Source organism: Oryctolagus cuniculus, chromosome 4 (genome assembly GCF_051225735.1).
Source record: "Oryctolagus cuniculus isolate XC-2025 breed Fujian yellow rabbit chromosome 4, ASM5122573v1, whole genome shotgun sequence".
Taxonomy (NCBI): Eukaryota; Metazoa; Chordata; class Mammalia; order Lagomorpha; family Leporidae; genus Oryctolagus; species Oryctolagus cuniculus.
In genome coordinates, this window is record NC_142870.1 from 131,674,373 (window position 1) to 131,701,767 (window position 27,395).

A 27,395-nucleotide genomic window follows, 5' to 3' on the forward strand; every position below is an offset into this window, starting at 1 on the left:
AACTTCTAAATCATGCATTCCTTCTACATTTAAGACCTATCTCCTTTAATCTGTTGGTTCCTCACTTTTTTTAAAAGATTTATATGAGAGGCATAGTTATAGACAGAAAGAGGAAGAGACAGAGAGAGAGGTCTTCCATCTGGTGGTTCATTCCCTAGATGGTCACAATAGCAGGAGCTGAGCCGACCTGAAGCCAGGAACTTCTTCCATATTTCCCAGTTGGGTGCAGGGGCCCAAGTACTTCGGCAATCCTCTACTGCTTTCCCAGGCCATAGCAGAGAGCTGGATCATAAGTGGAGCAGCCGGGACTCGAAATAGCACCCATATGGGATGCCAACACCATAGGTGGATGCCTAACCTACTACACCACAGTGCCAGCCTCCCCCCACTTCTTTTTCTTTGCTAAATAGCAAATCCAAGAAACTATAAATTCTAGGTTTTTTTTTTATTTCCCTCTTTGTTTGATCCAAGAAAGTATTCCTTACTTTCCTGCATACTTTACTGGGCATTTACAAAGATGTAGTCTAACCCAACATATCTAAGTATTTCAGTACTGCCCATGCCTATATGATTGTAATTCCAGTTTAAAAACTCAATAACAATAAAGTACATTTTTTAAAAATTAAAACTATGTCTTAAAGGAATCATGCATAATATGAATACCGGAAGAATACAGAGAATTAAAAATTCTACATCCTTTTAAAAACTTGTTTCTATTCTCAAAAACTTGGCCTACTGCAACATAAAGTCCTGCCTAGAATTAGAGATAAATGTTCTCAATGATAGGCTTTTCCAGTTAGTAAAAAGTGGAAGGCAGCACAGGAACTCATTTACTTATATTCAAAACAAAGATTGCTAGCTCTTAAACTTTTGGGAGTTCAAAAATGAGAAGCAAGCATTATGCTAAATGGAAATGTGCATCTTTTATTTACCAAAAATTATTTTAATAGATAAATATCTTTGAAACTCATAAATTTTAAACTGAAGGTAGCTCATGTTACTTTCACTAATCCACAAATGAAAAATGCTTATCAATACTGATTATTTGTATCTCAACAGATTGTATATATCTTTTATAACTTTCAAGAAAATTGAGGAATGCAAGATTGAAATCACTGTTTGTGTAACTATCTTTAGTGGAATTTTACAGAACAATATTCTCCTGCTTTTCTTTGTATTAAATTGGCAGGCAGCTGAGTCAAAATCTCTTTTCCTTTAGAATTATAATTTGGTGGCCGGTGCCACGGCTCAATAGGCTAATCCTCTGCCTGTGGTGCCAGCACCCCAGGTCCTAGTGCCGGTCTGGGCGCTGGATTCTGTCCCGGTTGCCCCTCTTCCAGGCCAGCTCTCTGCTGTGGCCCGGGAGTGCAATGGAGGATGGCCCAAGTGCTTGGGCCCTGCACCCCCTGGGAGACCAGGAGAAGCACCTGGCCCCTGGCTTCGGATATGCGCAGTGCGCCAGCCTCAGCAGAGGCGGCCATTGGAAGGTGAACCAACAGTAAAGGAAGACCTTTCTCTCTCACTGTCCACTCTGCCTGTCCCAAAAAAAAAAAAAAAAAAAAACCTTTCTTCTCTCTGTCTCTTTCTTTCTCACTGTCTATAACTCTGTCAAATAAATAAAAAAAATTAGAATTATAATTTGAAAAATCTCTATACAGCTTCTAGTTCCCTGCTATTCAAAGTATGGTCCAGAGACTTTGTTAGGATTGAAAATCTCAGGTCCTGCTAAAGAATGAGTCAAGGCCGGCACCATGGCTCAGTAGGCTAATCCTCCACTTTGTGGCGCCAGCACACCGGGTTCTAGTCCCGGTCGGGGCGCTAGATTCTGTCCCGGTTGCCCCTCTTCCAGGCCAGCTCTCTGCTGTGGCCAGGGAGTGCAGTGGAGGATATCCCAAGTGCTTGGGCCCTGCACCCCATGGGAGACCAGGAGAAGCACCTGGCTCCTGCCATCAGATGGCGCGGTGCACCGGCTGCAGCGCGCCAGCCGCGGAGGCCATTGGAGGGTGAACCAGCGGCAAAGGAAGGCCTTTCTCTCTGTCTCTCTCTCTCACTGTCCATTCTGCCTGTCAAAAAAAAAAAAAAAAAATGAGTCAATCAGAATCCACACATGAAGAGGTTCATCAGATGACTCACATGCACATTTGCGCTTTTGTTTATAGCAAGCTAGAACTCAATGGGAAATTTTGAAAGCTACAATAATGAAAGCAAAATCATATATTTAAAACAGTGACTATCAATTCTTTCGCAACATGTCAGCATTGACATTTTTACCAAAGCAGGTACTGCTAAGGTAAAGAGTATCACAAAGAACCACCAGTCATTCAGCATTTCTTTACAATACTATACACCATGTATGTTAGTCAGCTTTTTCTACTACAGCAAAATACCTAAAACAAGCTACTTATGAAGGAAAGAGGTTTATTATGGTTCATGGTTTTGGAAGATCACAATTCAAGATTGGACAGCCCTATTGGTTTGCCTTCTGCCAATGGGGTTCCTGTAGCCATGCTTCCAAGGTAGTGCAGAACATTGCATAGAAAAGGGAGCCCATGTGTGTCTGTGACTCTCCTTGTACAGCCACAATGATTTCATCAGCCTCCATCACTGCCTAGTTCAATTTAATCACTTCTCAAAGGCCTCTACTTCCAAACACAATTGGATTAAATTTTTACCCTCTTAGCACCATTAACTTAGGACTTTGGGATTTCAACATTTGCAAAACTCTGTGACATAAAATTCTATTTAGTGTTCTGTATATCATGTAACATATATGCCATGTGTCATACAGTATACATTAGAAAATAGTTTAAAAATCAATTTAAATGTCTAATTATTTCAGAGATTGCTAAAAGTTCTGTTTTTACTTGAGAGACAGCGAGAATGCCCATTGTCTGGTGCATTCCCCAAATGCCCACAATGGCTGGGACTGGGCAAGGATCAAAACTGGGAGCTGGGAACTCAGTTCCACACAGGAGCGGCAGTAACCCAATGACTTGAGCCATCATGGGCTCCCAAGGTCTGCATTAGCAGGAGGCTGGAGTCGGGAGCCAGGAATCCAACTCAGATAGTCCACTATGGGATGCCCCAACTAGAGCTTTTTAAACAAACCCAGCATAAAGGGATAAACTGTAATAGGGAGAATGCCACAGATGTAAGAATTAAGCACTGATTTCCATCTTCTAAAAGTAGGAGATCAAAGAACCAAAATATTAGTCACTGGTTATGCGCAGCTGTTTCTTTGTCACCCTCTGCTAGACCTTCTTGTAATGTGATTTTTCTCTTTCTCCTTTGACATGGGTCATCTTTCTATTTACTTGTTTTCTCTACACTTAACCTAATTCTTTCCTTCTATAATGCCCAGCAATCAACTTCTTTTTTTTTCCCCCAATGGCCAGAGATACTTCATTATATCCACTATATTTGTGATTAACATTTGGTATTTGTTTATAACTTTTATAGAAGCATTAGCATTTTTGATAATGAAATTTAGGATACATATGCACGTGGTATATTTGATCATTATAGAAAAAGAAACACAGGGAAGATCATTTGTTCAATGAAAACACACCAATAATAAAAATAATGAAAAGTTAGATGGTATCATTTACAGACTTAGTTTACTGTCATATGATCCTACTGCATTATTTTTTTTTGAATGAGAATAGTATTTTTTATGCATACAGTTACGATTTTTACTTATGAGAAGCACACAAAAGTCTTAAGCAAATGAAAACCCGCACAGCTCAGCTGGAAGACCCCTGTTGTTGACATGTCCAGAGGTAGGCTGCGGGGGCCGGAGCCGCTGGCTGGGGCCAGCAAGATATAGCAGGCCCGCAGGAAGAACCTGAGGATCCTCCTGGCGGCCCTTGCTCGGGACAGAGGCAGCTGCTGAGGTCCCAGCCTCTTCAGGCTCAGCTGCAGGGACCTCTGACACCATCAGGTTCCCACTGCTCCTGGGCCAGGGGCTGGAAGGGCTGGTCACAGGGACGGGCTTGGGGGCTGTGCTGGGAACCTCCTCTCCTCTTGCAGCTGTCCAGGGAGGGAAGAGGCAAGCGGCGGGGGAAGGCAGAGGGCGGGATCAGGCTCCTGTCCAGGCTCAGGCTCAGCCTCAGGCTCCCTGCGGTCCTGAGGTGACAGGTTCACAGGTGAGAAGGGAAGGGGCACTCCAGACCTCTCTGGAGGCCTTGTATGCAGGTGCGCCTCACTCAACCGTGAGGTTGTTCGCTGAGGCCGCGGCCCTAGGCGCACTCTGCCCCCAAGGCAGCACCTGCTCCAGGCTCCACGAGTCTGACTGCAGGGACAAGGAGCTGGGGCCACCAGAGACAGACAGCATTTTGGGTCCAGCGCCCAGCAGCAGACCCAGGCCCATCAGGTACTCCTGGGCCTTTGCGTCCTCGGAAACCCCCAGGGACTGCTCACCTCCTCGCCCTCAGCTTCTTCCTGTAAGGGGTCGAACCACCAGTGGTGCTGAGCCAGTTCTGTCGTAGTCCTCTCACATGGGTCCAGGCTGAGCAGCGAGCTCAGGAGTTCCTTTAGGGCCGGGCTGGCTTGTAGCACCCCCTCCGGAGGCAGTTTCATGGCCACCTGCCACTCGCTGGACTGGCGGTGGGCTAGAAACAAGATGCTGAAGCTGCCCCAGCCCAGGAGGTGCAGCAACTGGAGCTCAGGCTGAGGGCTGGCTTTGGCCTTGAAGTCCTCAAGGCCTTACATGCTGGTGTCCCTAACTATTCTCTCTGATCTACTCTCCCTAAGATTTCTGTCCACAAACACTAAGGAGCTACCCTCATTACAATACCTAAGAAAATAAAGGGACAACAAGGGGACTACCTTCTGATCTCACTATGGAACCACACTAGCTACACTAACTACACTCATGACACACAGTGGCAAGGCTAAGTACTATCTAAACAAAACTGAAAACAAAAACCAGGAAAACTCCAAAAAAAAAAAAAAAACACAAAATATCTACATTAACACTATGAAATCCAGTGGCACTGCCTAACTAAAGATGAAAGCCCAAAACAAAACAAAAGACAAAAATGGGCAAAAAAAAAAAAAGGTGGAAAAAAAACAAAATGGGATAAAGAATAAACAAAATAGAACAAGAAACAAAGAAGCACACCGACACCAACAAGCACAAATGGTAGGATAGATGGGGCCAAGTCAGACAGGTCACCACAATAGCTCCCTGGTAAGGTGGACAAAAACCTGGGCCGGGCAGCCGCTTATATAGGCATGTGGGATTCTGTAACCATAGGGATCCTTATGAAGTCAGAGCAAGAAATGGACCAATGGCAGTCCAGCAGGGACTTGCATGGATTTGTATTTCATGACAGTTAGTACTTATGAAGTCAGAGCAAGGCAGGGCCAATCACAGCTACAGCTAATCCTCGGGGGTTTTCTCAAGAACCTTCCACTTAAACTAAACCAAGGACCCCAAGAACTTTTGGCTTAGGTTGGTGATAGAGCTTGATGTTTATTTTTTGACAGGCAGAGTTAGACAGTGAGAGATAGAGAGACACAGAGTTATAGACAGTGAGAGAGAGACGGAGAGAAAGGTCTTCCTTCCGTTGGTTCTCTCCCCAAATGGCCGCCACGGCCGACACTGCACCAATCCAAAGCCAGGAGCCAGGTGCTTCCTCCTGGTCTCCCATGCGGGTGCAGGGACCCCAGCACTTGGGCCATCCTCCACTGCCCTCCCGGGCCACAGCAGAGAGCTAGACTGGAAGAGGAGCAACCAGAACTAGTACCCAGCACCCCAACCAGGACTAGAACCCGGTGTGCCGGCGCCACAGGTGGATTAGCCTAGTGAGCCACAGCACCGGCCTTGATGTTTATTTTTTGAGACATTAAAAAATGTAGGATGTTCCAATGGCCTTTTAATTTCTTGTTTAAGGAGTAATAACAACTTTTGGGTTTCTGTTATTTTTTCCCCAAAGAACCCTTTTATTTAATGAATACAAACCTCATGCATTTCATAAGTACAACTTCAGGAATATAGTGATTCTTCCCACCATACCCGCCCTCCTGCCCACACTCTCACCCCCCTCCTCCTCCTCACTCTGCCATTCCCAGTCCTATTCTCTGCTAAGATCCATTTTCAATTAACTTTATACACAGAAGACCAACTCTATACTAAATAAAGAGTTCAACAATTTGCACACACACACACACACACACACACACAAAAACTGTTCCTCAACAGTCAGCGTTCAAAGTCATTGCATCTCGAAGTTAATTTCACTCCTTTCTTCTTAGAAACTTAATTAACTTTAAAGAAGCATCCAAGAATGATACATCTTTTGCGAGCACTTAGACATAACTATAATTTATGAGACATGAGAATATCCTCCACTGAATACATTTAAAAAAGCCAGTCCTTGAGAACAAGTTTTATCATTAACTAAGGAAGCACCTAAGAAAACAAGCACTTAGGCATAATTAAAACGTATGAGACCTAGGAATATCCTCCACTTACTACACTAAAATGAAATAAATCTTTGAGGACAAGTTTTACTGTTAACTCTCATAATAGAATTCAGTGAGGACAGAGGTCCTGTACGAGAAGTTCATGCACAGTGACTCCTGTTGTTAATTTAACAATTAACACCCTTATGTGTGACGTCAGTGACCACCAGAGGCTCTTGACATGAGCTGCCTAGGCTATGGAAGCCTTTTGAGTCCACAGACTCTGTCAGTATTTAGACAAGATCATAAGCAAAGTGGAAGTTCTCTCCTCCCTTCAGAGAAAAGTACATCCTTCTTTGATATCCATTTCTTTCCACTGGGGTCTCACCCACAGAGGTCCTTCATGTAGGACAGTTTTTTGCTACAGTGTCTTGGCTTTCCATGCCTGAAATGCTATTGTGGGCTGTACAGCCAGACCAGAATGCTTTAAGGTCTGATTCTGAAGTCAGAGCCAGCAGTCAATTTCTTTTCTAATTCCCTACATTAATTTGCCTTATTTACTTTTTCTGTGCTTGCTTCTTCTATTTGATGATTCTCTTCAAAAGTACCTTCTTTATGCATTGGCTACATGCAATTGTATTTGCCTTCCTCCCATTGCATTCCTACCTTTTACCTCTTCTGTGCGTGTGTGCGTGCACACACACATACACACACACACACACACTTGACCAGAAGTACCATGTCTTGTTCACTGCAATAATTCAGCACAGAATAGTGCCTGGCAGAGAGTGGGGACTCCATGTATATGTATGAAATGAATAATAAATGAAGAATGTATCTTCATCTCAGATCAAATATTTCTTTCTTCACTTTCATACCATCTGTTTTGCTTATACTTCTCTTACTACCATTCATACTATAGCACTGTTCTTGATCCAGGTGTTTGGGATATCTCTCATCTTCCCTACACATGGCAAATCCTTTAAATTCACATTCATCATCAAATCTTGCAAATACCTAGCATTTTCCATTGAATATAAGAGGCCCCAAGTAGGCTTTAAATGAATTTAAAGCTCCTAGAAAAAAGGAAAAAAACCAAAAAGATTCCTAGTTGCTAAAGAAGAGTTCCTAGATTGCAACTAATTTGTAAGTCTAACTGTGATAATGTCAAGCTTTCCTGAGATTTCCAAGACGGTTTTCAAGCCTACTTATCATTTCATTGTTACAAGGCAACTTTTAGTTACTCTACAATGACCCAGTTTGCTTATTCATCCATTGCAAGTCACAGGAAATACCAAGATGATTAAGTCATTGCCTCTCCATCAAGAAACCCATAGTCTAATGGGGGAAGCTCACACTGATGGTACCAATGCAATGGAGTACAAAATGTCCTAAACCTCAAGAATATATGATGTGGCAGAAGAATAGAGAAGGAAACTTTCCCGGGGAGGTCAAGAAAGCTTCTGGGAAGAACTGAGAGTGAGATTCTCCCCACCCCCACTATTTTATTTAAGGTACTCACATGGTTCAAAATTTTAAAAGAATAAAAAGATATACAACTACTGACAACACCAAATGCTGGTGAGGATGTGGAGCCACAGCAACACGTGTTCATTGCTGATGTGAAGGCAAGGTAGCACAGTGATTCTGGGAAAGAGTCTGGCAGTTTCATGTGAGACCAAACATCTCTTACCATGTGTCCCAGGAGTTGTATATTGGTATTAACAATCAGGAGTTGAAAATACATCCACACAGGACTGGAGTTGTGGCTCAGCCGGTAAAGCTGCTGCCTGCAGTGCTGGCATCTCATACGGTAACCGGTTTGAGTCCCAGCTGTTCCACTCCCAATCTATCTAGCTCCTTGCTAATGTGCCTGGGAAAGCAGCAGAACACAACCCAAGTCCTTGGGCCCCTGCACCCACATGGGAGACCAGGAAGAAGCTCCTGGCTCCTGCTTTGGCCTGGGCCAGCCCTGGCTATCGCAGCACTTGGGCAGTGAATCCGCAGATGGAAGACCTCTCTCTCTCTCCTCCCTCCCTCCCTCCCTCCCTCTCTCTCCCTCTGTGTGTGTGTGTCTCACCATTGCTCTCTCCCTGTAACTATGCCTTTCAAATAAATAAAAATAAATCTTGAAAACAGGAAGAAAATATATCCACATAAAACCTGCACATGGATATTTATAATACCTTCACTGACAACTGCCAAAATTTGAAAGCAATCAAAATGTCTTGTAGTAGGTTATCACCAGGGTTCAGACTCGGGAGAGGAGGGGCAAATGAGTAGGCAGGACACAGAGGATCTTTAAGCAATGATGCCATTTGGTATGAACCTGCCACTATACATTTGCCAAAACCCACAGAATGTACAACCAAGAGGAAAGCCTAATGTAACCTGTGGATTTGAGGTGACAGTGTGTCACTATAGATTCAGTATTTATAGTGAACGTACCATTCTGGATCAGTATTGGTAGCCACAGATGCTGTCATGTGTAGAGACAGAGGGTATATGGGAACTCTCTGTTCTTTCCACTCAGTTTGTGAACTTAAAACTGCTATAAGAAATAAGGCCCATTTGAAAAACAAAGGCAATACAGTGAAAAATATTGCTCTCATTTGTGATCTCCAGATGGTCAAGCCTCCTCCACAAGCACTACTGTTTCTGGTTTCCTGACTATATTTTCAGGGATTTTGAGAGATATACAAACACCATATCTGTGTCTATAGATGTGATTTCCCTCCTTTTGTCTGCAATAAGAAGGTACTATGCACTGTGTTTTTCACCCTTCCTTTTTCATTTAGTGATATACTTGTAGGGTTTTCTATAATGTCACAGAAAGAACTTCCTTGTCATATAGCATTGTATAAATGAAAAATAACTTACTTAACCTGTACCCTAGTGATAAACATAGAAGATGTTGCTCGTCTTTTCCTATTATAAACAAAGCTGCAATGAACAATGTTTTACTTGTATTATTTTGTAAATAGGCATAATGATATTTGTAAGGATGAAGTCCTAGAACTGAAATTTCTGGGTCAAAGAATATACACATTCAGCTGTAATTTTAATATATATTTCAAAATTTCCCTTTATTTGGAGCTATACCAAATCATACTCTCTATGACAAAGTATAATTGGAACTGATTCACCATGCAAGTGTAATTAAACTTTTGGATTTTTCCAACATCCTGGTAAATAATGGCATCATGTTATAGAGTTCTTTTTAGGTATTCCTTTGTATATTTTGGAAGTTAACCTTTTACCTAAAATATGAGTTGCAAGTGTTTTTCAGAGTTTGTCTTTGACTTTACATCAAATGATTCTTGCCTCACAGATTTTCTAAAATGTACTTGAACTTATCAATGTTTTCTTTTATGATTTCAAGACTTTTTGTCACAGACAGGTCTTATCACTTGAGGTGATTAAAATATCACAAAAATATTAGAAGACTAATGTTTTCCTGATTCTACTTGTTATATTTAAATCTTATTCTAACTTCTCCTGATATAAGGTAAAAAGTATGGCTCTGCTTTTATATTTTTTTAGATGCCTACCTAGTTAATCCAGCATTATCACTTGAATACTGTTACTTTATTTCCCCACTCCATGTCCACTAATGCAACTTTATAATGTACTACTTCTGCTATGTATTTCAGTTCATTTATCTTCTTTCAGTTTTAATTTAAATTTTCTGACTCTTCATATTGCCAGTACTGCACTGTTTTAATTATTATAGCCTTATAATATATTCTTTTTTAAAAAAAGATTTATTTATTTATTTATTTATTTGAGAGGCAGAATTACAGAGAGAGAGAGGGAAAGACAGAGAGAGAGAGGTCTTCTATCTGCTGGTTCATTCCCCAAATGGTCACAACAGCCAGAGCTGAGCCGACCTGAAGCCAGGAGCCAGGAACTTCTTCCAGGTCTCTCACATGGGTTCAGGGACCCAAGCACTTGGGCCATCTTTCACTGCTTTCCCAGGCCATAGCAGAGAGCTGGATTGGAAGTGGAGCAGCTGGGACATGAATGGGTGCCCATACAGATGTCAGTGCCGCAGGCAGAGGCTTAACCTACTAGGCCACAGTGCCAACTCCAGCCTTACAATATATTCTAACAACTAGTAGATGAACATTCCTCAATACTATCTTTTTTTATTTTTTTGACAGGTAGAGTTATAGACAGCAAGAGGGAGACAAAGAGAAAGGTCTTCCTTCCGTTGGTTCACTCTCCTAATGGCTGCCACGGCCGGTGCGCTGCACCAATCCGAAGCCAGGAGCCGGGTGCTTCCTCCCAGTCTCCCAAGCGGGTGCAGGGGCCCAAGCACTTGGGCCATCCTCCACTGCCCTCCCGGGCCACAGCAGAGAGCTGGACTGGAAGAGGAGCAACCAGGACTAATACCTGGTACCCCAACCGGGACTAGAACCCAGTGTGCTGGCGCCACAGGCGGAGGATTAGCTAATTGAGCCATGGCACAGGCCCCTCAATACTATCTTTTCCAGATTTTTTTCTGGCTGTCTTTGCTCTTTGCTTTTTTTTTTTTTTTTTTTTTTGACAGGCAGAGTGGACGGCGAGAGAGAGAGACAGAGAGAAAGGTCTTCCTTTTGCTGCGTTGGTTCACCCTCCAATGGCCACCGTGGCCAGCGCACCACGCTGATCCGAAGGCAGGAGCCAGGTACTTCTCCTGGTCTCCCATGGGGTGCAGGGCCCAAGCACTTGGGCCATCCTCCACTGCACTCCCTGGCCACAACAGAGAGCTGGCCTGGAAGAGGGGCAACCGGGACAGAATCCGGTGCCCTGACTGGGACTAGAACCCGGTGTGCCGGCGCCGCAAGGCGGAGGATTAGCCTAGTGAGCCGTGGCGCCAGCTCTTGCTTGTTCATTTTCTACATGAATTGTAAGAGCATCTTGCTTAAATAAACCAAAAAATCCTGTTGAGATAATATTAATTGATAGGTTAACTTAGAATGAATTGATCACTGTAATGATTTTTGAATCATCTTTCCAATATTATAGTATACTGGTTCACTTGCTCTAATCGTTTTTGTGCTTACTTTACATTCATTGTATAAGTTTTCTACTTATATTTATTTCTAATAGATTATCTTTCTTCTTTTATAAAGAGAGCATTTTCTTACATTATGTCTTCTGTTATCTATGTTTCTATAAGATATTTACCTCTGTGTGTTATTTTTATTTATATTTTACTTATTTCAAAGGCAGAGAGATGGAGACAGACAGAAATCACATATCAGCTAGTTCACTACACAAATGCTCACAACAGCTGGGGCTGGGCCAAGCAGAAGCCAGGAACCAGGAACTCAACCCAGGTCTCTCACGTAGGTGGCAGAGACCCAACTATCTGAGCCATCAACTGTTGTCCCCCAGCATCAGCGGGAAGCTGGAACTGCAAGCGGAGGCAGGACATAAACCCGGGCATTTGGACATGGGTCATCCCAAGAGGCACCTTAACCACCAGGCCAAATGCCCACCCCGATTTCTGAATATTAATTTTAAATACAGTCACTAACTTGAATTATTTCTCTCCCCACTTTTTTTTGGATTATACTTATGTCTTCTACAATAGGAATAATTTCACTCACTCTTGTCCAAATATTTCATTGAAAACTTTTTGCTACTATCTTGAGAAGAATATTAAACAACTGACATAATTACCTTGTTCTAAAGGAAGCTGAATCTTAACGAATACATATGTATTAGAACTCTTTCCTTTTTAAGTTACAGTAACCAACTCAAACACGCTGAAGCAAAATGGGGAGAATTCATTATAGAGAGGGAGGGTATCTCACAAAAGTTAAGGGCAATAAGAAACAAAAGGAATGTTCTCACTTCCTCTTTGGCCTTCCTCATTCCTTCTTGGCCAGCTTTCTCTGCCACTTAGTTACATTGGGGAAAGAAGATCATTTACCTACAGTTCTTAATTTGCCTGTTACAATGCCAGTCACAATGTCTTATTTTCCTTCAGTGGCAAATGAAAGAATTCTGACTTATGAATTCTGGCCCAAGCAATTATTGATGAAGAGAAAAGGATCATATTAAAAACCTAGCTGCTGGGTCTAGGGAGCAACTACTTAAGGACATCATTTTGAGCTGGGCACTTACTCCAAAAGGCAACTGTACTTCAGTGTACAGAAATAAAGAAATCTGAAGTTCAGGAAGCTGCAAAATTGCTTGTGATTTCTTTTTTTAAAAGATTTATTTATTTATTTATTTATTTGAAAGTCAAAGTTACACAGAGAGAGGAGAGGCAGAGAGAGAGAGAGAGAGAGAGGTCTTCCATCCGAAGGTTCACTCCCTAGATGGCTGCAACAGCCAGAGCTGTATCGACCCGAAGCCAGGAGCTAGGAGCTTCTTTGGGTCTCCCACGTGGGTGCAGGGGCCCAAGGACTTGGGCCATCTTTTACTGCTTTCCCGGGCCATAGCAGAGAGCTGGACAGGAAGTGGAGCAGCCAGGTCTCAAACCGGCGCCCATATGGGACGTTGGCGGTTCGGGCCAGGGTGTTAACCCACTGTGCCACAGCGCCAGCCCCAGCTTGTAATTTCTTAAAGCATATAAATTTCCAGGTGGAGTTTTCCAGAAACCAAGCTTGAGATGGGATTCAGACACATGTCAGTTACAGAAAGAGTGCTCTTGGGAAAATCAATCAAGAAAGTTCAGCAGGATTGGAAAGAAAGAACCCAGTAATGCTGAAGGTAAAGTTCAGCCATGGCTTGACTTACAGAGATCCTCTGCAGAGCTGATCCCCTTGAAACAATGGGGTGGGTCACTGGTAGTACCTTAGCAGTTAGTAAATGAGAAGGGTGCTAAGATTTTCTGGCAAGGAGTTCCCATCAACTGGTGGCAATTCTTTAGACGAGGGAGTGCAACTATGAGCCTTCAGTAGTCACAATAGCTGTGGGAGGAGAGCAGGGGAAGAGGTGGCAAGGCACCAAAACATCAACTACATTAATCCTACATGAATATGCTTCCTATCAAAATGGTCAACAATGAGAAGATATCATCATATTGCAACACATTTGAAAAATGAGACAAAAAGAGTTTAGCTTACGATCAAACGCTTTGCCCTTTATATGCTTTCCATTTTCTCAAACATCTTACAGCTGAAACTCAAGTTGGGCACCAGAAGAGATCAGTCAGCAGACTAACATTTCCTCAACACCTTCCAGGTCATTCACTTCGTGCTAAGCGCTTTTGAAAACAAAAATAGGCGCCAGTGTGGTGGTGTAGCAAGTGAAGCCACCGCCTGTGACACTGGCATCCATATGGGCCCTGATTCAAGTCCCCGCTGCCCCACTTCCAATCCAGCTCCCTGCTAATGGCTTGGGGAAAGCAGTGGAAGATGGCCCAAGTGCTTTGGGACCCTGCTACCCACGTGAGAGACCTGGAAAAAGCTCCTGGCTTCAGTCTGGCCCAGCCCCATTTGTTGCAGCCGTCTGAGGAGTGAACTACCCAATGGAAGATCTCTCTCTGTCTCTCTCTCTCCCTTTATAACTCTGACTTTCAAATAAATCTTTTAAAATAAATATGAGAATTCTGCCCTAGGAGAGATTTCAGGAAGGCCAAATTTATGTCTATGAAAATATGATCAGACATAATAACATTAAACCAGGTGCATAATACTGGCTATTTCAGAGAATAAACAGAATTAATAATAAAATGCTTGCTCTATAACCTTGACTAATGATGCTCAGTATCTTCACTCAGTTATTGAGTGGGGTTTGAAATGCTCCCCACCAACACCGAGGGAGGTTGAAGTAGGTAACAATGGCAAGTTGTTCTAAATAACATAAAGGCAAAGACTAGCAGAAATATCAACTATGCAGTGTTGCTATTCAGCAGATTCCATTATACAGAGACGGGGAGGGAAAGCTGTAGAGTCACTTGCCCACACATTGGTCTCCCTGGTGCAAGTGGGTATTGTTCTGCATCCCATGGCAGGATTAGAAACACTGCCAAGGAACAAATACACAAAGTTGTTATGGAAACCAGAATTCTTGGGCTCCGAGTTATTTACAGAGAACTTTCCGGATTACCACATTCAATAAAATCAACTCTGCTGTACCCTAGGGCAGTGCATCTCAACCAAAGATCTCTTTTTTGAGGTTCTTCAACCAGCTCTACTTAGGTAAATAGGAACTCAAGAGTCAGCAGATCATCATGGGCACCTCACAAAGTCTAATTTATACATAACATTTGTGAGTGACATAGTTGATGCTTGTTCACACTTGCCTCAACCATTGTCAAGTTTGCTAGTTTCCGTAATAGGAAGAAGGTAGCTGTTTACTATGCCTTCAGCCAAGAAACACTTCCTCCAGCGGAGCTGCTGTCTGTTTTGCCTGATGCTGTGATGCGGTGGGCTGTGGATTTTCACATTCTCTCTGTTCACTTTTGAGGTTACCCAGTGGCAGCGATCTCTGGCCATTATTTTTGACCTTGATCGTGAATCAATATTTTTTCAGCTACCCAGAAGGATCCTTGAAACAAAAGTTTTCAGTTGCTTTTTGTTGTTGTTGTTGATGCTGGTTTGTTCTGCTTTGTTTTGGAAGGCAATTGCACAATGAGGATTTTCATAGCCTTTGAGGGATCTTTCGAACCCTTCGATGTTTCAGCAGATGTGACTGTAGAGGCTGTCAAGCTGATGATAAAGGTATGTATGATGTTCCTGACCCACTATCACGTGTAGTAACTGTAACTATGCAGTGCAGCTTAAAGTGAACCTAGACTGGACATCTTGTCGGGGATATTTTTAGCAAACAACGACCTAAAACTATCTGAGAATATCATTAGTTGTTTGTATTAGATTGATAGGAAGACAGCAACTCTAGAGATGTTAGGCAAGAAAACAAACTGAGCCAATAAATTCTCGGAAAAAAAATAAAAGGAGCTTCCTTTGTCTTTGGGGGATTTGTGGGTTGTGCATGGGCCAGGCAGTGTTACCACGGAAGAGAACAAAAACAACACAGTAAGTTTAGGCTATCTAGATGAAATGTGCTAGGTGGCAGAGGGAGGCCTTGTTTGGTGAGCAGGCAATTAAAGAACCAAAGGATTTTGAAACAAAGACACTTTACACAACAAGTGCACTATAGCTTCCTTTTTCACTGACAGAAAACTGAATGCAAGATCAGATAGACTATCTTATCTAGGATCACCAAGCAGAATAAGAAAAATGTGGGTACAGTATCTCCCTATAAATTTCTTAGAAATATTCACTCTAAAATGAAAAATTATACAAAATTATTTAGTCCCTGATCATAAAATATCTAACCTGGAGACAGTCATTCCCATTTGCTAAGGAGCATTAGTGAACCATAGTCACACAATATTTAACAAATTAGTCAAATCTAGAATTTCTAACAAAAGAAATCTTAACCTTTGGTAATTTAGGAAGTCTGGTGAAGCCTATAGACTCCATAGAATGTCCTTAAATGCATAAAATAAAATATATATCAAAAAAGGAAACCTATTATATACAATTTTCAAATATTAAAAATAGAGGCAGGTGGTATGGCACCTGCAGCAGGTTAATTCAGTGTGTTGGACACACGCATCCTATATCAGAATGCTGGTTTGAGTCTCCGCTACTCTGCTTCTGATCTAGCTCCTTGCTAAAGTACCCAAGAAAGCAGTGGAAGATGACTCAGGTGCTGGGTCCCTGATACCCACATGGGAGACTGAGAGAGAATTTCAAGTTCCTGGCCTTGGCCAGGCGTTGACTGGGGAGTGAACCAATAGATGGAAAATTTCTCTCTCTCTGCCTTGAAAGTAGATGAAAAATAAATAAACATTAAGAAAAGATGGCTTTAAAAATATATATTAAGTGTACAGCACTGTGGTGTAGTGGTAAAGCCACCTGCAGTACCAGCATCCCATATAGGCACTGGTTCGAAATCTGGCTGCTCCATTTCCAATCCAGCTCTCTGCTATGGCCTGAGTAAGCAGTAGAAGATGGCCCAAGTGCTTGGGCCCCTGCACCCAACTGGGAAATATGGGAGAAGCTCCTGGCTTCAGATCAGCCCAGCTCTGGCCATTAGAGCCATTTGGGGAGTGAACCAGCAGATAGAAGACCTCTCTCTGCCTCTGCCTCTCTGTAACTCTGCCTTTCAAATAAAAAATAACTTTATTTTATATATATATATAAAACATTTGTGACATAGTGACATGTGAGATTTTTTACGAACAAGTTCTAGCAGTGCATATAGTAACTACTGTACTTTCAAAGTAACGGTAAATATAAATAATATTTTGAGATAACTGCAACAATGGTCATATAAAAACATCTGTGATTTCCTTCGTGAAAAAGTCACAGGACAGCTGGGTACTACTACTGTAGCTTGTTGCCTACATGTGTCTTTTTTTCCCACCTAAATTGTATTAATTTGGGGAGAGGTCTAAAAGTTATGAAACCCTGTCTAATACTTTTTCCTTTTTGTCCCAAACAATTAGAATACTAAGTGGAAAAATGTAAAAGAAAGAGATTACATTTCTGGTCTGGTAATACAGAAATACACTGTTTTCATAATATGCTCTTGATTTTAAAGGATTATTTCCACATTCCCCTCTCTGAAGACAAACAAGGCCGGCGGTATCTGGAACTGATGTACGCTGGAGCTGCACTAAAGAACAGCTGGAGTCTTGCTGATGTTGGAGTATCTTTCTGTTCAACTCTCAAATGCTTTCTTAAGGTACATTGATCATACCACATTTGTCCAGGTTGTCTTTCATATTTTGAATAAAGTAATCGAAAAGTCAACCAAAGTAATTTCATAAACTTGGAGATGTTCTTACCTTCTGCTCTCTTCCATTTCTGTAATGGTTCTTTGGCACGCTCTGTGCTGTAAGAAGAAGTAAAACAAGGAGCCTGAATAGCATTCCCCTTGTTTACTCCTTCGTCCCCTCCTTTTCCTAACTCATTTGCTGCCTGCCCCATCCAGTCATCACAGAGCTCACCACAACACAATATAGGAAGAAAACCAAGGAACATTTCTGGGATATTGACACGCAGAGAACAGGATTAGCTGCCTCTATGCAGCACACAATCATTAGGGGCGGTGGAATGAGGAAGGAGAAGAAATTTTTAGTAACAATAAAAATGAAGGGTCAGTTCGTACATCCAAATACATCAAGAGTATCCTCCAACTTACATATGCAAGGGGGACAGCCTTTCCACTTATGGAGCTTCCTTAATCGATGGATGTTTAACTTAGCATCCACGGCTGAGCTTTAAGAACCTTACACAACCCTACAATGGTAAAATATATAAAGTATGCTCCTAGAAAATTTTCTGGATAAACTATCCTTAGTTTCAATTTTTAAGAAAGATTTATGTATTTACTTGATAGGCAGAATTACAGGGAGACAGAGGAAGAGACAACGAGAGATCTTCCATCTGCTGGTTTACTCCCCTGAATGACCATGACAGCCAGAACTGGGCCTGTCCGAAGTCAGGAACCAGGAGCCAGGAGCTCCTTCTGGGTATCCCACATAGGTGCAGAGGCCCAAGCACTTGGGCTACCTTCTGCTGCTTTCCTAGGTGCATTAGCAGGGAGCTAGATCAGAAGTGGAGTAGCCAGGACTCAAACCGGTAACCATATGGAATGCCAGCACTGCAGACGGAGGCTTTACTTGCTATGCCACAGTGCCAACACCAGCTTTCAATTTTTTAAATGGACAGGTACTCCAAAGAATATAAGAGTGCTGTATTCGGGTGGAAGTATTATTCTATACTAATTCTTTAGCCCATATGAAAACTTGGGCCTCAAGGAACTTCAAAAAGCACATATTCTCTGCTAAATAGGGAACTACTTTTCTCATATTTAGCATTTAAAAAATTTTGTGATAGTTTTACTTAAGTCCTTGTTTATTATGTATTTTAATTTATTTGAAAGGCACAGGCACACAGAAAGACAGACAAATAGGCAAAAACCTGCCATCCTTACTCTATAGATGCTAGCAACAGAGAGAGAAGCTGAGAGCTAGGAATTCAGTGCAGGTCTTTCATGTAGATGACAGGGACCCAACCGCGTGGGGCATCACCTAATGCCTCCGAGAATGCTAGTTAACAGGAAGCTGGAGCAGAAGCAGAGTTGGGACTTGAACCCAGCCACTCCAACATGGAATATGGGCCTCCCAAGTAGTATCTTTATTTATTTATTTATTTATTTATTTTGACAGGCAGAGTAGACAGTGAGAGAGAGAGACAGAGAGAAAGGTCTTCCTTTTCCGTTGGTTCACCCCCCAGTGGACACTGCAGCTGGCGCGCTGCGGCCAGCGCACGGCGCACCGCGCTGATCCAAAGCTGGGAACCAGGTGCCTCTCCTTGTCTCCCATGAAGGTGCAGGACCCAAGCACTTGGGCCATCCTCCACTGCACTCCCGGGCCACAGCAGAGAGATGGACTGGAAAACAGGCAAGCGGGACAGAATCCGGTGCCCCACTGGGACTAGAACCCGGGGTGCCAGCGCCTCAGGCAGAGGATTAGCCTATTGAGCCGTGATGCCAGCCCCCAAGTAGTATCTTCACCACTGTGGCAAACACCCACTCTAGTTCCTTAAAGTGTTTTACTAATTGACTAGATGAATGTTCAAAACGAATACATCAATAATTATTAAGTAGTATAATTTGTAAAGACGAATTACAGAATAGTAGGCATTAGATGATGCCATTTAGATTCTTTTAAAAAGACCATCTTAGATGTGCTTTTTATATTTATATGAGCATTTAATTTGAGTTGGCTGGAGGAATTTGATGGCTCCTCAGGGAAGTAAATAAAGTGTGCTAACAGCACACTGCTCTCAATAAAAAAAAAAAAAAAGATAGGAACCTATATACAATGAGGCTTCAAAAATTTCACATATAAAATGGTGAGTGTTTGGTGCAGTGGTTAAGATGTTGAGACTCCTGCATCCCATATCAGAGTGTCTGGGTTCGACTCCTGGATGTACTTCCAATTCCATCTTCCTGCTAACATACATCCTGGGAGGCAGCAGGTGATGGCTCAAGCAGTTGGGTCCTTGCTGCCCACATGTGACACCTGCATTGAGTTCAGCCTCCTGGCTTTGGCCTGGCCTAGTGTTGGCTGTTTAAGGCATTTGAGGAGTAAACCAGGGGGACGGAAGATTTCTCTCCTTTTGTCTCTCTCCCTTTTAAATATATAAAAATAAAGATTTTTAAAAAGTTCTTGGAAATGCATATTATGAAAAAAACTATGCATAGTTTTCATTTATCTGGCATCAAAATAAACTTATCTTTTACTTTCTTTTTCCACAAACTTTTTGGAGTCTCCTAATGCAGTAAAAAGTCTCCACCTCTGGCTCCAAGTTTCTCTCACCAGAGGCAACCTATGTTTGTAGTTTTACTTACAAAAACATTTCATAAATTCTGCTAATAAGGCATCTTCTATCACAGCTACACAAGCTTCACCCTGAAATCTTAACACTTTCCTGGAGTTCTAAAATCCTAATGACAGAAATAGAATGTAGAGGTAAAAGAGCTTATTCAAGAGGGTCTAACGCAGAATATCACTACATGCCACAAGACTCATGGCCAACACACAGGGAATAATTAAAAATTCTCAAGTCCCATGGAAATCTTACTCATTTAATTCCTTACTATGTCCAGTAGAGTCACATTTAGAGAATTTCTGTCACTACTTTGGGCTCAGAGAATAACATCTTTAATATCTGAAAGTAAAGAATTACTTAAATACTGGTTTCCACCCCAACTTCGTTTCTGTTTAAGTTAGATAATGAGGCAGGCCTATTCTAAAAGTCCATGCTACTTACCGTATGTGTGCGATAATAGTCTAAAATGGGCTTATGGGGGCCGGTGTGTGGCAAACATAGCAAGTTAAGCCGCTGCCTGAAATGCTGGCATCCCATATGAGCACTGGTTCTTCGTGTCCTGGCTGCTCCACTTCCAATCCAACTCCCACCTAATGGCATGGGAAAGGAGCGGATGATGGCCAAAGTGCATTGGCCCCTGCCAACTCCTGGAGAGACTCAGGAGAGGCTCTGGTCTCCTGGCTTCAGTCTAGCCCAGTGCTGGTGGTTGCAGCTATCCGGGGAGTGAACAAACAGATGAAAGATCTCCCTCTCTCTGTCTCCCACTCTCTCTAACCCTTTCAAAATAAACAAATAAACCTTTAAAAAAAAATGGGTTTACAGAGGCTACAACTGGACAGCTCTATGTGGGTCCCTGTGAAGGCTCCTAATCTCAGGCCCCAGGATAAACAGGAAGTTGGCTAGATGCCTCTGTGAAACAACACTTAGAGTTGATCTCCATTTTAATATTCTCCTAGGATGTCTTTAAAAAGTCTAGGACATGGGGCCAACGCTGTGGCGTAGCAGGTAAAGTTGCTGTCTGCAGTGCCAGTATGCCATATGGGCACTGGTTCAAGTCCTGGCTCCTCCATTTCCAATTCAGCTCTCTGCTATGGCCTGGGAAAGCAGTAGAAGATGGCCCAAGTCCTTGGGCCGCTACACTCACATGGGAGACTTGGATGAAGCTCCTGGCTCCTGGCTTCAGATTGGCGCAGCTCCGGCTATTGCAGCCAATTGGGGAATGAACCACCATATGGAAGACCTTTCTCTCTATCTCTCCTCCTCTCTGTGTAACTCTGACTTTCAAATAAATAAATAAATATTTAAAAAAAAAAAGTCTGGGACAGCTCAGATACCAACTCAGACCAAGAATGAGAAAATAAAAGTTAGCATTTATCCAAAAAAAAAAAAAATGGGCTTACAACAACTAAAATAGATCATTAAAACATCCCACACCTCAAAGAATGCAGTCATACCTGCTCTGTTGTTTGCTCTACCACAGATAACGAGAGCTGTTTTTTAAATCATGTCATTGCTTATAGTATAATTATATCCCCAGATTTAACCAGTACATTTCCTCTTCATACTATGTCACTGCGTGCAAGTTAGTTCTACCTTCGGAGAATCTCAGAAAGCTAGCACCCCTTATTTTGATACAACTTAGAAATATTATAATATAAACCAAAAATTTTTACAAAGTTCAAACACTTGGCTCTGGTAGGCAGTTTTCCTTTTTGAAAAGGTACAAGTAGATAAATGCAATGAAATAAACCCAAGATAATTGAGTTCCCTATTTTGTTCATGTATCTGTGTAGCTTTGTTTCTATGAAAAGAAGGAAAGATATTAGATAAATGCAGAGAAAATCTACCCTTAAATAAATTTTAAAACAGCACCTTCCATGCTTTTTATATCTTTTCTTTAGTGGTAATGTAGGCACATTTGGAAAAGCAAATAGGGGGGTAACACAAGAGTAGTGAGGAAAGAATATTGCATTAACTTTCCCATCTTTGAAAAAGAACTCCTACAGAGGCCATAAGAAATATTTTCTATGGCATGCAACTCCAACTTCCATCAGCACAGATGTCAGTCCTGCCTGTTCACTGCCAATGCTCTTACTGTCACTGCATTCCTATTAACCATGGTCTATGACATTGTAAAAACCCAGATTTTTGTCCAGCATGCAGAGATAATATTGCTTTTTTAAAAATATATTTATTTATTTCCAAGGCAGAGCAACAGAGAGAGGGAGAGACAGAGACAGAGAAAGACAGAGAGAGAGAGAGAAAGAGAGAGATGTAGAGAGACAGAGAGAGAGAGAGGTCTTCCATCCACTGGTTCACTCCCCAAATGGCCACAACAGGCAGGTATGGGCCAGGCCAAATCCAGAAGCCAATTACTCCATTCTGGTATCCCACATGGGTGGCAGACCATCTTCTGCTGCCTTCCAGGCACATTAGCTGGGAGCTGGATCAGAAGCAGAGCATCTGGGCCTCAAACCAACACTCTGATGTGAGATGCCAGCGTCACAAGTAGCATTTAACATGCTGTGCCACAACACCTGACCCAGATATTGAGGACAGTACTGCTTGAGTTTTGCTGTTGTCAACCAGTGCCTAAACCAATACCCAACATACAACAGACTCTACATAAATATGTGCTAAATGGATGAATTGATAAAGGCCTTGAGGGACATAGAATGAAAATGAACAAGAAGGTATGTGGTTATAATTGGAAACATCACAGCAAGGTACTGAGATGCATTTCAGGCCAGCACCGTGGCTCAAAAGGCTAATCCTCCGACTTGTGGCGCCAGCACACCGGGTTCTAGTCCTGGTCAGGGCGCTGGATTCTGTCCCGGTTGCCCCTCTTCCAGGCCAGCTCTCTGCTGTGGCCAGGGAGTGCAGTGGAGGATGGCCCAAGTGCTTGGGCCCTGCACCCCATGGGAGACCAGGAGAAGCACCTGGCTCCTGCCATCGGATCAGCACGGTGCGCCGGCCGCAGCGGCTATTGGAAGGTGAACCAGAGGCAAAGGAAGACCTTTCTCTCTGTCTCTCTCTCTCACTGTCCACTCTGCCTGTCAAAAAAAAGAAAGAAAGAAAGAAAGAAAGAAAGAAAGAAAGAAAGAAAGAAAGAAAGAAAGAAAGAAAGAAAAAGAAAGAAAGAAAGAGAAAGAAAGAAAGAAAGAAAGAAAGAAAGAAAGAAAGAAAGAAAGAAAGAAAGAAAGAAAGAAAGAAAGAAAGAAAGAAAGAAGAAAGAAAAGAAACCCTGAGTGTGGGGAGCAACTGGGAGCAACTCGGACTAGACTAAGTTACTGGAATTAAGACTTATTCTATGCATCTGCTCTCCCACAATATGGCGCTGGGAGAGGAGGAAACAGCTTCTACACAGCTGCCTCCAGTTCAACCAATAAACTGTAGGAGCTGCTCCTGATTGGAGGAGAGCAGCGTACTCGGCGTGTGGGTAGCAGAGTTGGGATTGGTGGAAGAGGACTATAAAGGAGGAGAGAGCCAACATGCACCAGGAACACCTGAGGAACATCTGAGCAGCCCCCGAGAGAGCCGGCCGGCGGTGTGCCGCTCCCCCGCTCCCCCGCGGAAGTGGGGAAAGTGGCAGGGGGAACCGCCCTTCCACGGAGGTGGAAGGGACGGTAGCCAACCCGGGAAGAACCAGCAGCAAACCCGGGGAGGGCCGAGCAGACAAAAGAACAGCGCAGGGTCCTGTGTCGTTCCTCCACGAAGATGGGGAGCGACACCTGAGTAACTTAAGCAGGAAATAAACAAACTGAAAGACCCTGGGGTAGACCCCAGGGTAGTTTACAGTCTTACCAAGAAGACTGGAGAATCTGGCTCTAAGATTATGCAGCCAGAAACAACACCTAAATCATGACTCAGAACCAACCCAGGAAGGCTGCTACTGCAGCCACCACTGCACCCCTGGAGCAGGCACTAGACACACTGCTGCCAGGGCTGGAAGCTTCAGAACTGCCGCTGCCATGGGCACTGCATGTCCCTTGCTACTCTGCCTGACTGGCTTAGAATTCAAAGTGGAGGGGGACAATTAGGCCCCATTGGGAGCACCTTGTCACCCATCCATGCTCTCCTGCAAAGGGGACAACTGTCCCATAGGCTGAGTCTTCTAGAGTATGAGGTCGGCTCAGCTTCCCTAAGACTCCCTCTGGTTTCCCTGCCTCCTTATAAAGCCACACTTCCACCAACCAAGTGCTGGGCTAAAACACAGTTAATCCCTTCTGATATCCTTGGAATGTGAGAAGCTGTTTTCTGGTAAGAGATTGTGTTAATCTTAGTGCCATTGCTTAGATGTCTGTCAGAGAAGTTGAAACTTACACTATATTGATAAGACTAAAACGGATGGAAAATGATGCACAGTTTAGCTTTTAAAAGACAGTGTGAATTTACAGAGACCAAAGTCCATGAGCTGCATATGTTGTTTTACACTTCCTATAGGTGTTTATACACACACACACACACACACACACAAAGTAGATAAGTTTCTTTTTTTTTTTTAAGATTTATTTATTCATTTGAAAGCCAGAGTTACACAGAGAGGAGGAGAGATAGAGAGAAAGAAAGAAGCCTTCCATCCGCTGATTCACTCCCCAAATGGTCACAACAGCCAGAGCTGAGACAATCCGAAGCCAGGAGCCAGAAGCTTCCTCCAGGTCTCCCATGAGGGTGTAGGGTCCCTAGGACTTGGGCCATCTTCTACTGCTTTCCCAGGCCATAGCAGAGAGCTGGATCAGAAGTGCAGCAGCGAAGACTTGAACCAGTGCCCATACGGGATGCCAGTACTGCAGGCAGCAGCTTTACCCACTATGCCACAGTGCTGGCTCCAACATGTTTCTTAAAAATGTGCAATTTAGGGGTAAGCATTTGGTGTGGTGGTTGAGATGCCATTTGGGATGCCCACATGCCATATCAGAGTGTCTGGGTTCAAGCCCTGGCTCTGCTTCCTCTTTCAGCTCCTGCTGCTGCACATCCTGGAAGGCAGCAGGTAATGGCTCAGATAGTTGGGACCTTGCCACACATGTGGGAGACCTGGAAGGAATTCCTGGCTCCTGGCTTCAGCACGACCCAATCCCAGCAGTTGCATGCATTAGGAAATGAACCAGCAGATGGGAGCTCACTTGCTCTCTCTCTCGCTCTCTCTCTCTCTCTGCCTTTCAAACTAAAAAAAAAAATTAATGCACAACTTACAAATGAAAACACACTTCTAAAAAATGGCTATCTTTCTAAGATGAGCCATAGTGAACAGTATAGAAAGAGTTTGGTGAAGAAAGGTTTTTCAGTTAAGCGTCCCAGATTGCAAGTATAAATTCTCCAAGATGATGATGGTATAGGAGGAGAAATTTATTAAGACATCTCAACTGGAATTCATTCACTTTAACAAAAACAAACATTGCTTCTCCTTCTTGTTCACTCTGGAATAGCTGGTGCAAGTTCCTGTTCATTTGGTGCTACAACTCCAAAACAGCAAAATATAAAAAAAAAAAAAAAGCAGAACTTGATAAAAAAGTACAGTAGCGTTCAAGACATATGCCAACTTCTGCTTTGTTTCAAATCGCTTTAACTTTTCCTGTTTCATTGTTATTGTTTTTTTAAAGATTTATTTTTATTTATTTGTAAGTAAGAGTTACCCAGAGAAAGGAGAGGCAGAGAGAGAGAGAGAGGTCTTCCATCTGATGGTTCACTCCCCAATTGGCCGCAACAGCCGGAGCTGTGCTGATCAGGAGCCAGGAGCTTCTTCTGGGTCTCCCATGTGGGTGCAGGGGCCTGAGGACTTTGGCCATCTTCTACTGCTATCCCAGGCCATAGCAGAGAGCTGGATAGGAAGTGGAGTAGCCGGGACTCGAACCAGCACCCATATGGGATGCTGGTGCTTCAGGCCGGGGCATTAACCCACTGCGCCACAGTGCCGACCCCTATTGTTAATGTTAATATATGTACTTACAGGGAGTTTGCATCTGTTTTTTGAAAGCAAAAGTAGAATTATTCTCATGAAATAGTAGAATGTACTTGTTTTTATTGAAAAGTTGGTGTGCATCTCAGTGTCTTTGTTTGTAAAGGAGAAAATGTAATTTTACACCTGGGTGTAACTTATCAGCCTTCATTGATTCAGAATGCTTGGGGAAGAATATCATGTAGGTATTAAGGTAGGGAGATGCCATCAGCTATGTGCATAAGGTGAATTAGCAAGTTGCTATTAATCAGTAACTATCTGTAACCTCCTAGTGCAACCAAAAAGTGTTTCCAACCAGTGAACCTCATTAGAATTCCTAATAAATTTTCCCACAAAGACAAGTTTTGTAAAATGGTGGATATGTAGAGTTGAAAATAGTGCAATGAGAACTATGTTCCAGTTACATTATGAATTATTTGGGCTGTAGATGTCATGCAACATTTATTATTTATTTACATGTTTAAAAGTTTCTGGAAACTGAAAAAAAAAGATTTTATAGCAGTAATTTTATTGATATTTAAAAACCTGGCTTTGTTAATAATTAATATTTCTTATGTACTTTTTAAAAAAGCATTATTTATTTATTTTCAGTTATTTGAAAGGCAGAGTGACAGAGATGAATCTTTCATTTGCTGGTTCACTCTCCAAATTCCTGCAATGACCAGGGTTAGGCTAGGCCAAAGCCAGGATCCTAGGACTCCATCCAGGTCTCCCATGTGGTGGCAGGGACCCCAGTACTTGAGCCATCATCTTCTGCCTTCTAGGATGTGCACTGGGAGGAAACTGGTTGGGATTGGAGTAGCCAGGACTTTAACCAGGCACTCCAATATGAGATGCAGGCATCACAAGTGGTAAGTTAAGGTACTGCACCAAACGACTACCCTCTTCCATGCAGGGAAACCTTTTATTTAAGGAATACAAATTTCAGGGCTGGCGCTGTGGCGCAGGGGGTTAACACCCTGGCCTGAAGTGCCAACATCCCATATGGGTGCCAGTTCGAGACATGGCTGCTCCACTTCCAATCCAGCTCTCTGCTATGGCCTGGGAAAGCAGTACAAGATGGCCCAAGTTCTTGGGCCCCTGCACCCAGGTGGGAGACCAGGAAGAAGCTCCTGGCTCCTGGCTTCAGATTGGCACTGCTCTGGCCGTTGCAGCCATCTGGGGAGTGAACCATCAGAGGGGTCTTAAAGAAATAAGAACAGCTATTATATAAAAGAAATTTTTTTCTCTGTTTCTCACTACCTTTTTATCCAGCTTTCAGGAATTTTTGCCTGCCCATAATTATTACAAGGATTAACTTGAACAGACACTGACCTCATTGAACCATAAGAAATCATGAATATGGTGAAAGGAAAATTCTGTATTCTTTTGTTATTGAGTGAGTTTCTGAGAAATAACAATGAAAAATCACTCTATGTACTTTAGATTCAGTGAAGAGCATAGCTTGCTGGGCTGGCTTTACCTGCAGCTAAAGAGGGACTGAGCTTTCTCCCAGTCATTTTTGGTTTTTGTTTTTGCTTGCTTGTTCTTTTAAGATGTATTTTATTTATTTGAAAAACAGAGGTATAGAGAGAGGTAGAGCCAGAGAGAGAGAGGTCTTTCATGGGCTGGTTCACTCCCCAAAGGACTGCAACGGCCAGAGCTGAGCTGATCTGAAGCCAGGAGCCTGAAGCTTC

The 27,395-nt window shown here is 42.8% G+C and overlaps 1 protein-coding gene across 4 annotated transcripts in view; it reads left to right on the top strand.

The window, feature by feature from the left end:
* Window positions 1-27,395, top strand: part of ANKUB1 (ankyrin repeat and ubiquitin domain containing 1) — a 75,541-nt gene that overhangs the window by 16,941 nt on the left and 31,205 nt on the right. For 2 of the 4 annotated variants that reach the window (XM_070072667.2, XM_089332174.1), the window contains exons 2-3: window positions 14,971-15,071; window positions 16,963-17,106. In XM_070072667.2, coding sequence (XP_069928768.1) covers window positions 14,982-15,071; window positions 16,963-17,106 — 234 coding nt within the window. In that variant the 5' untranslated portion in view covers window positions 14,971-14,981. Of the gene's footprint in view, window positions 1-14,434; window positions 14,550-14,834; window positions 15,072-16,962; window positions 17,107-27,395 lie in introns of those variants that run through there. The other 2 variants (XM_070072666.2, XM_089332173.1) reach the window with 2 other exon arrangements.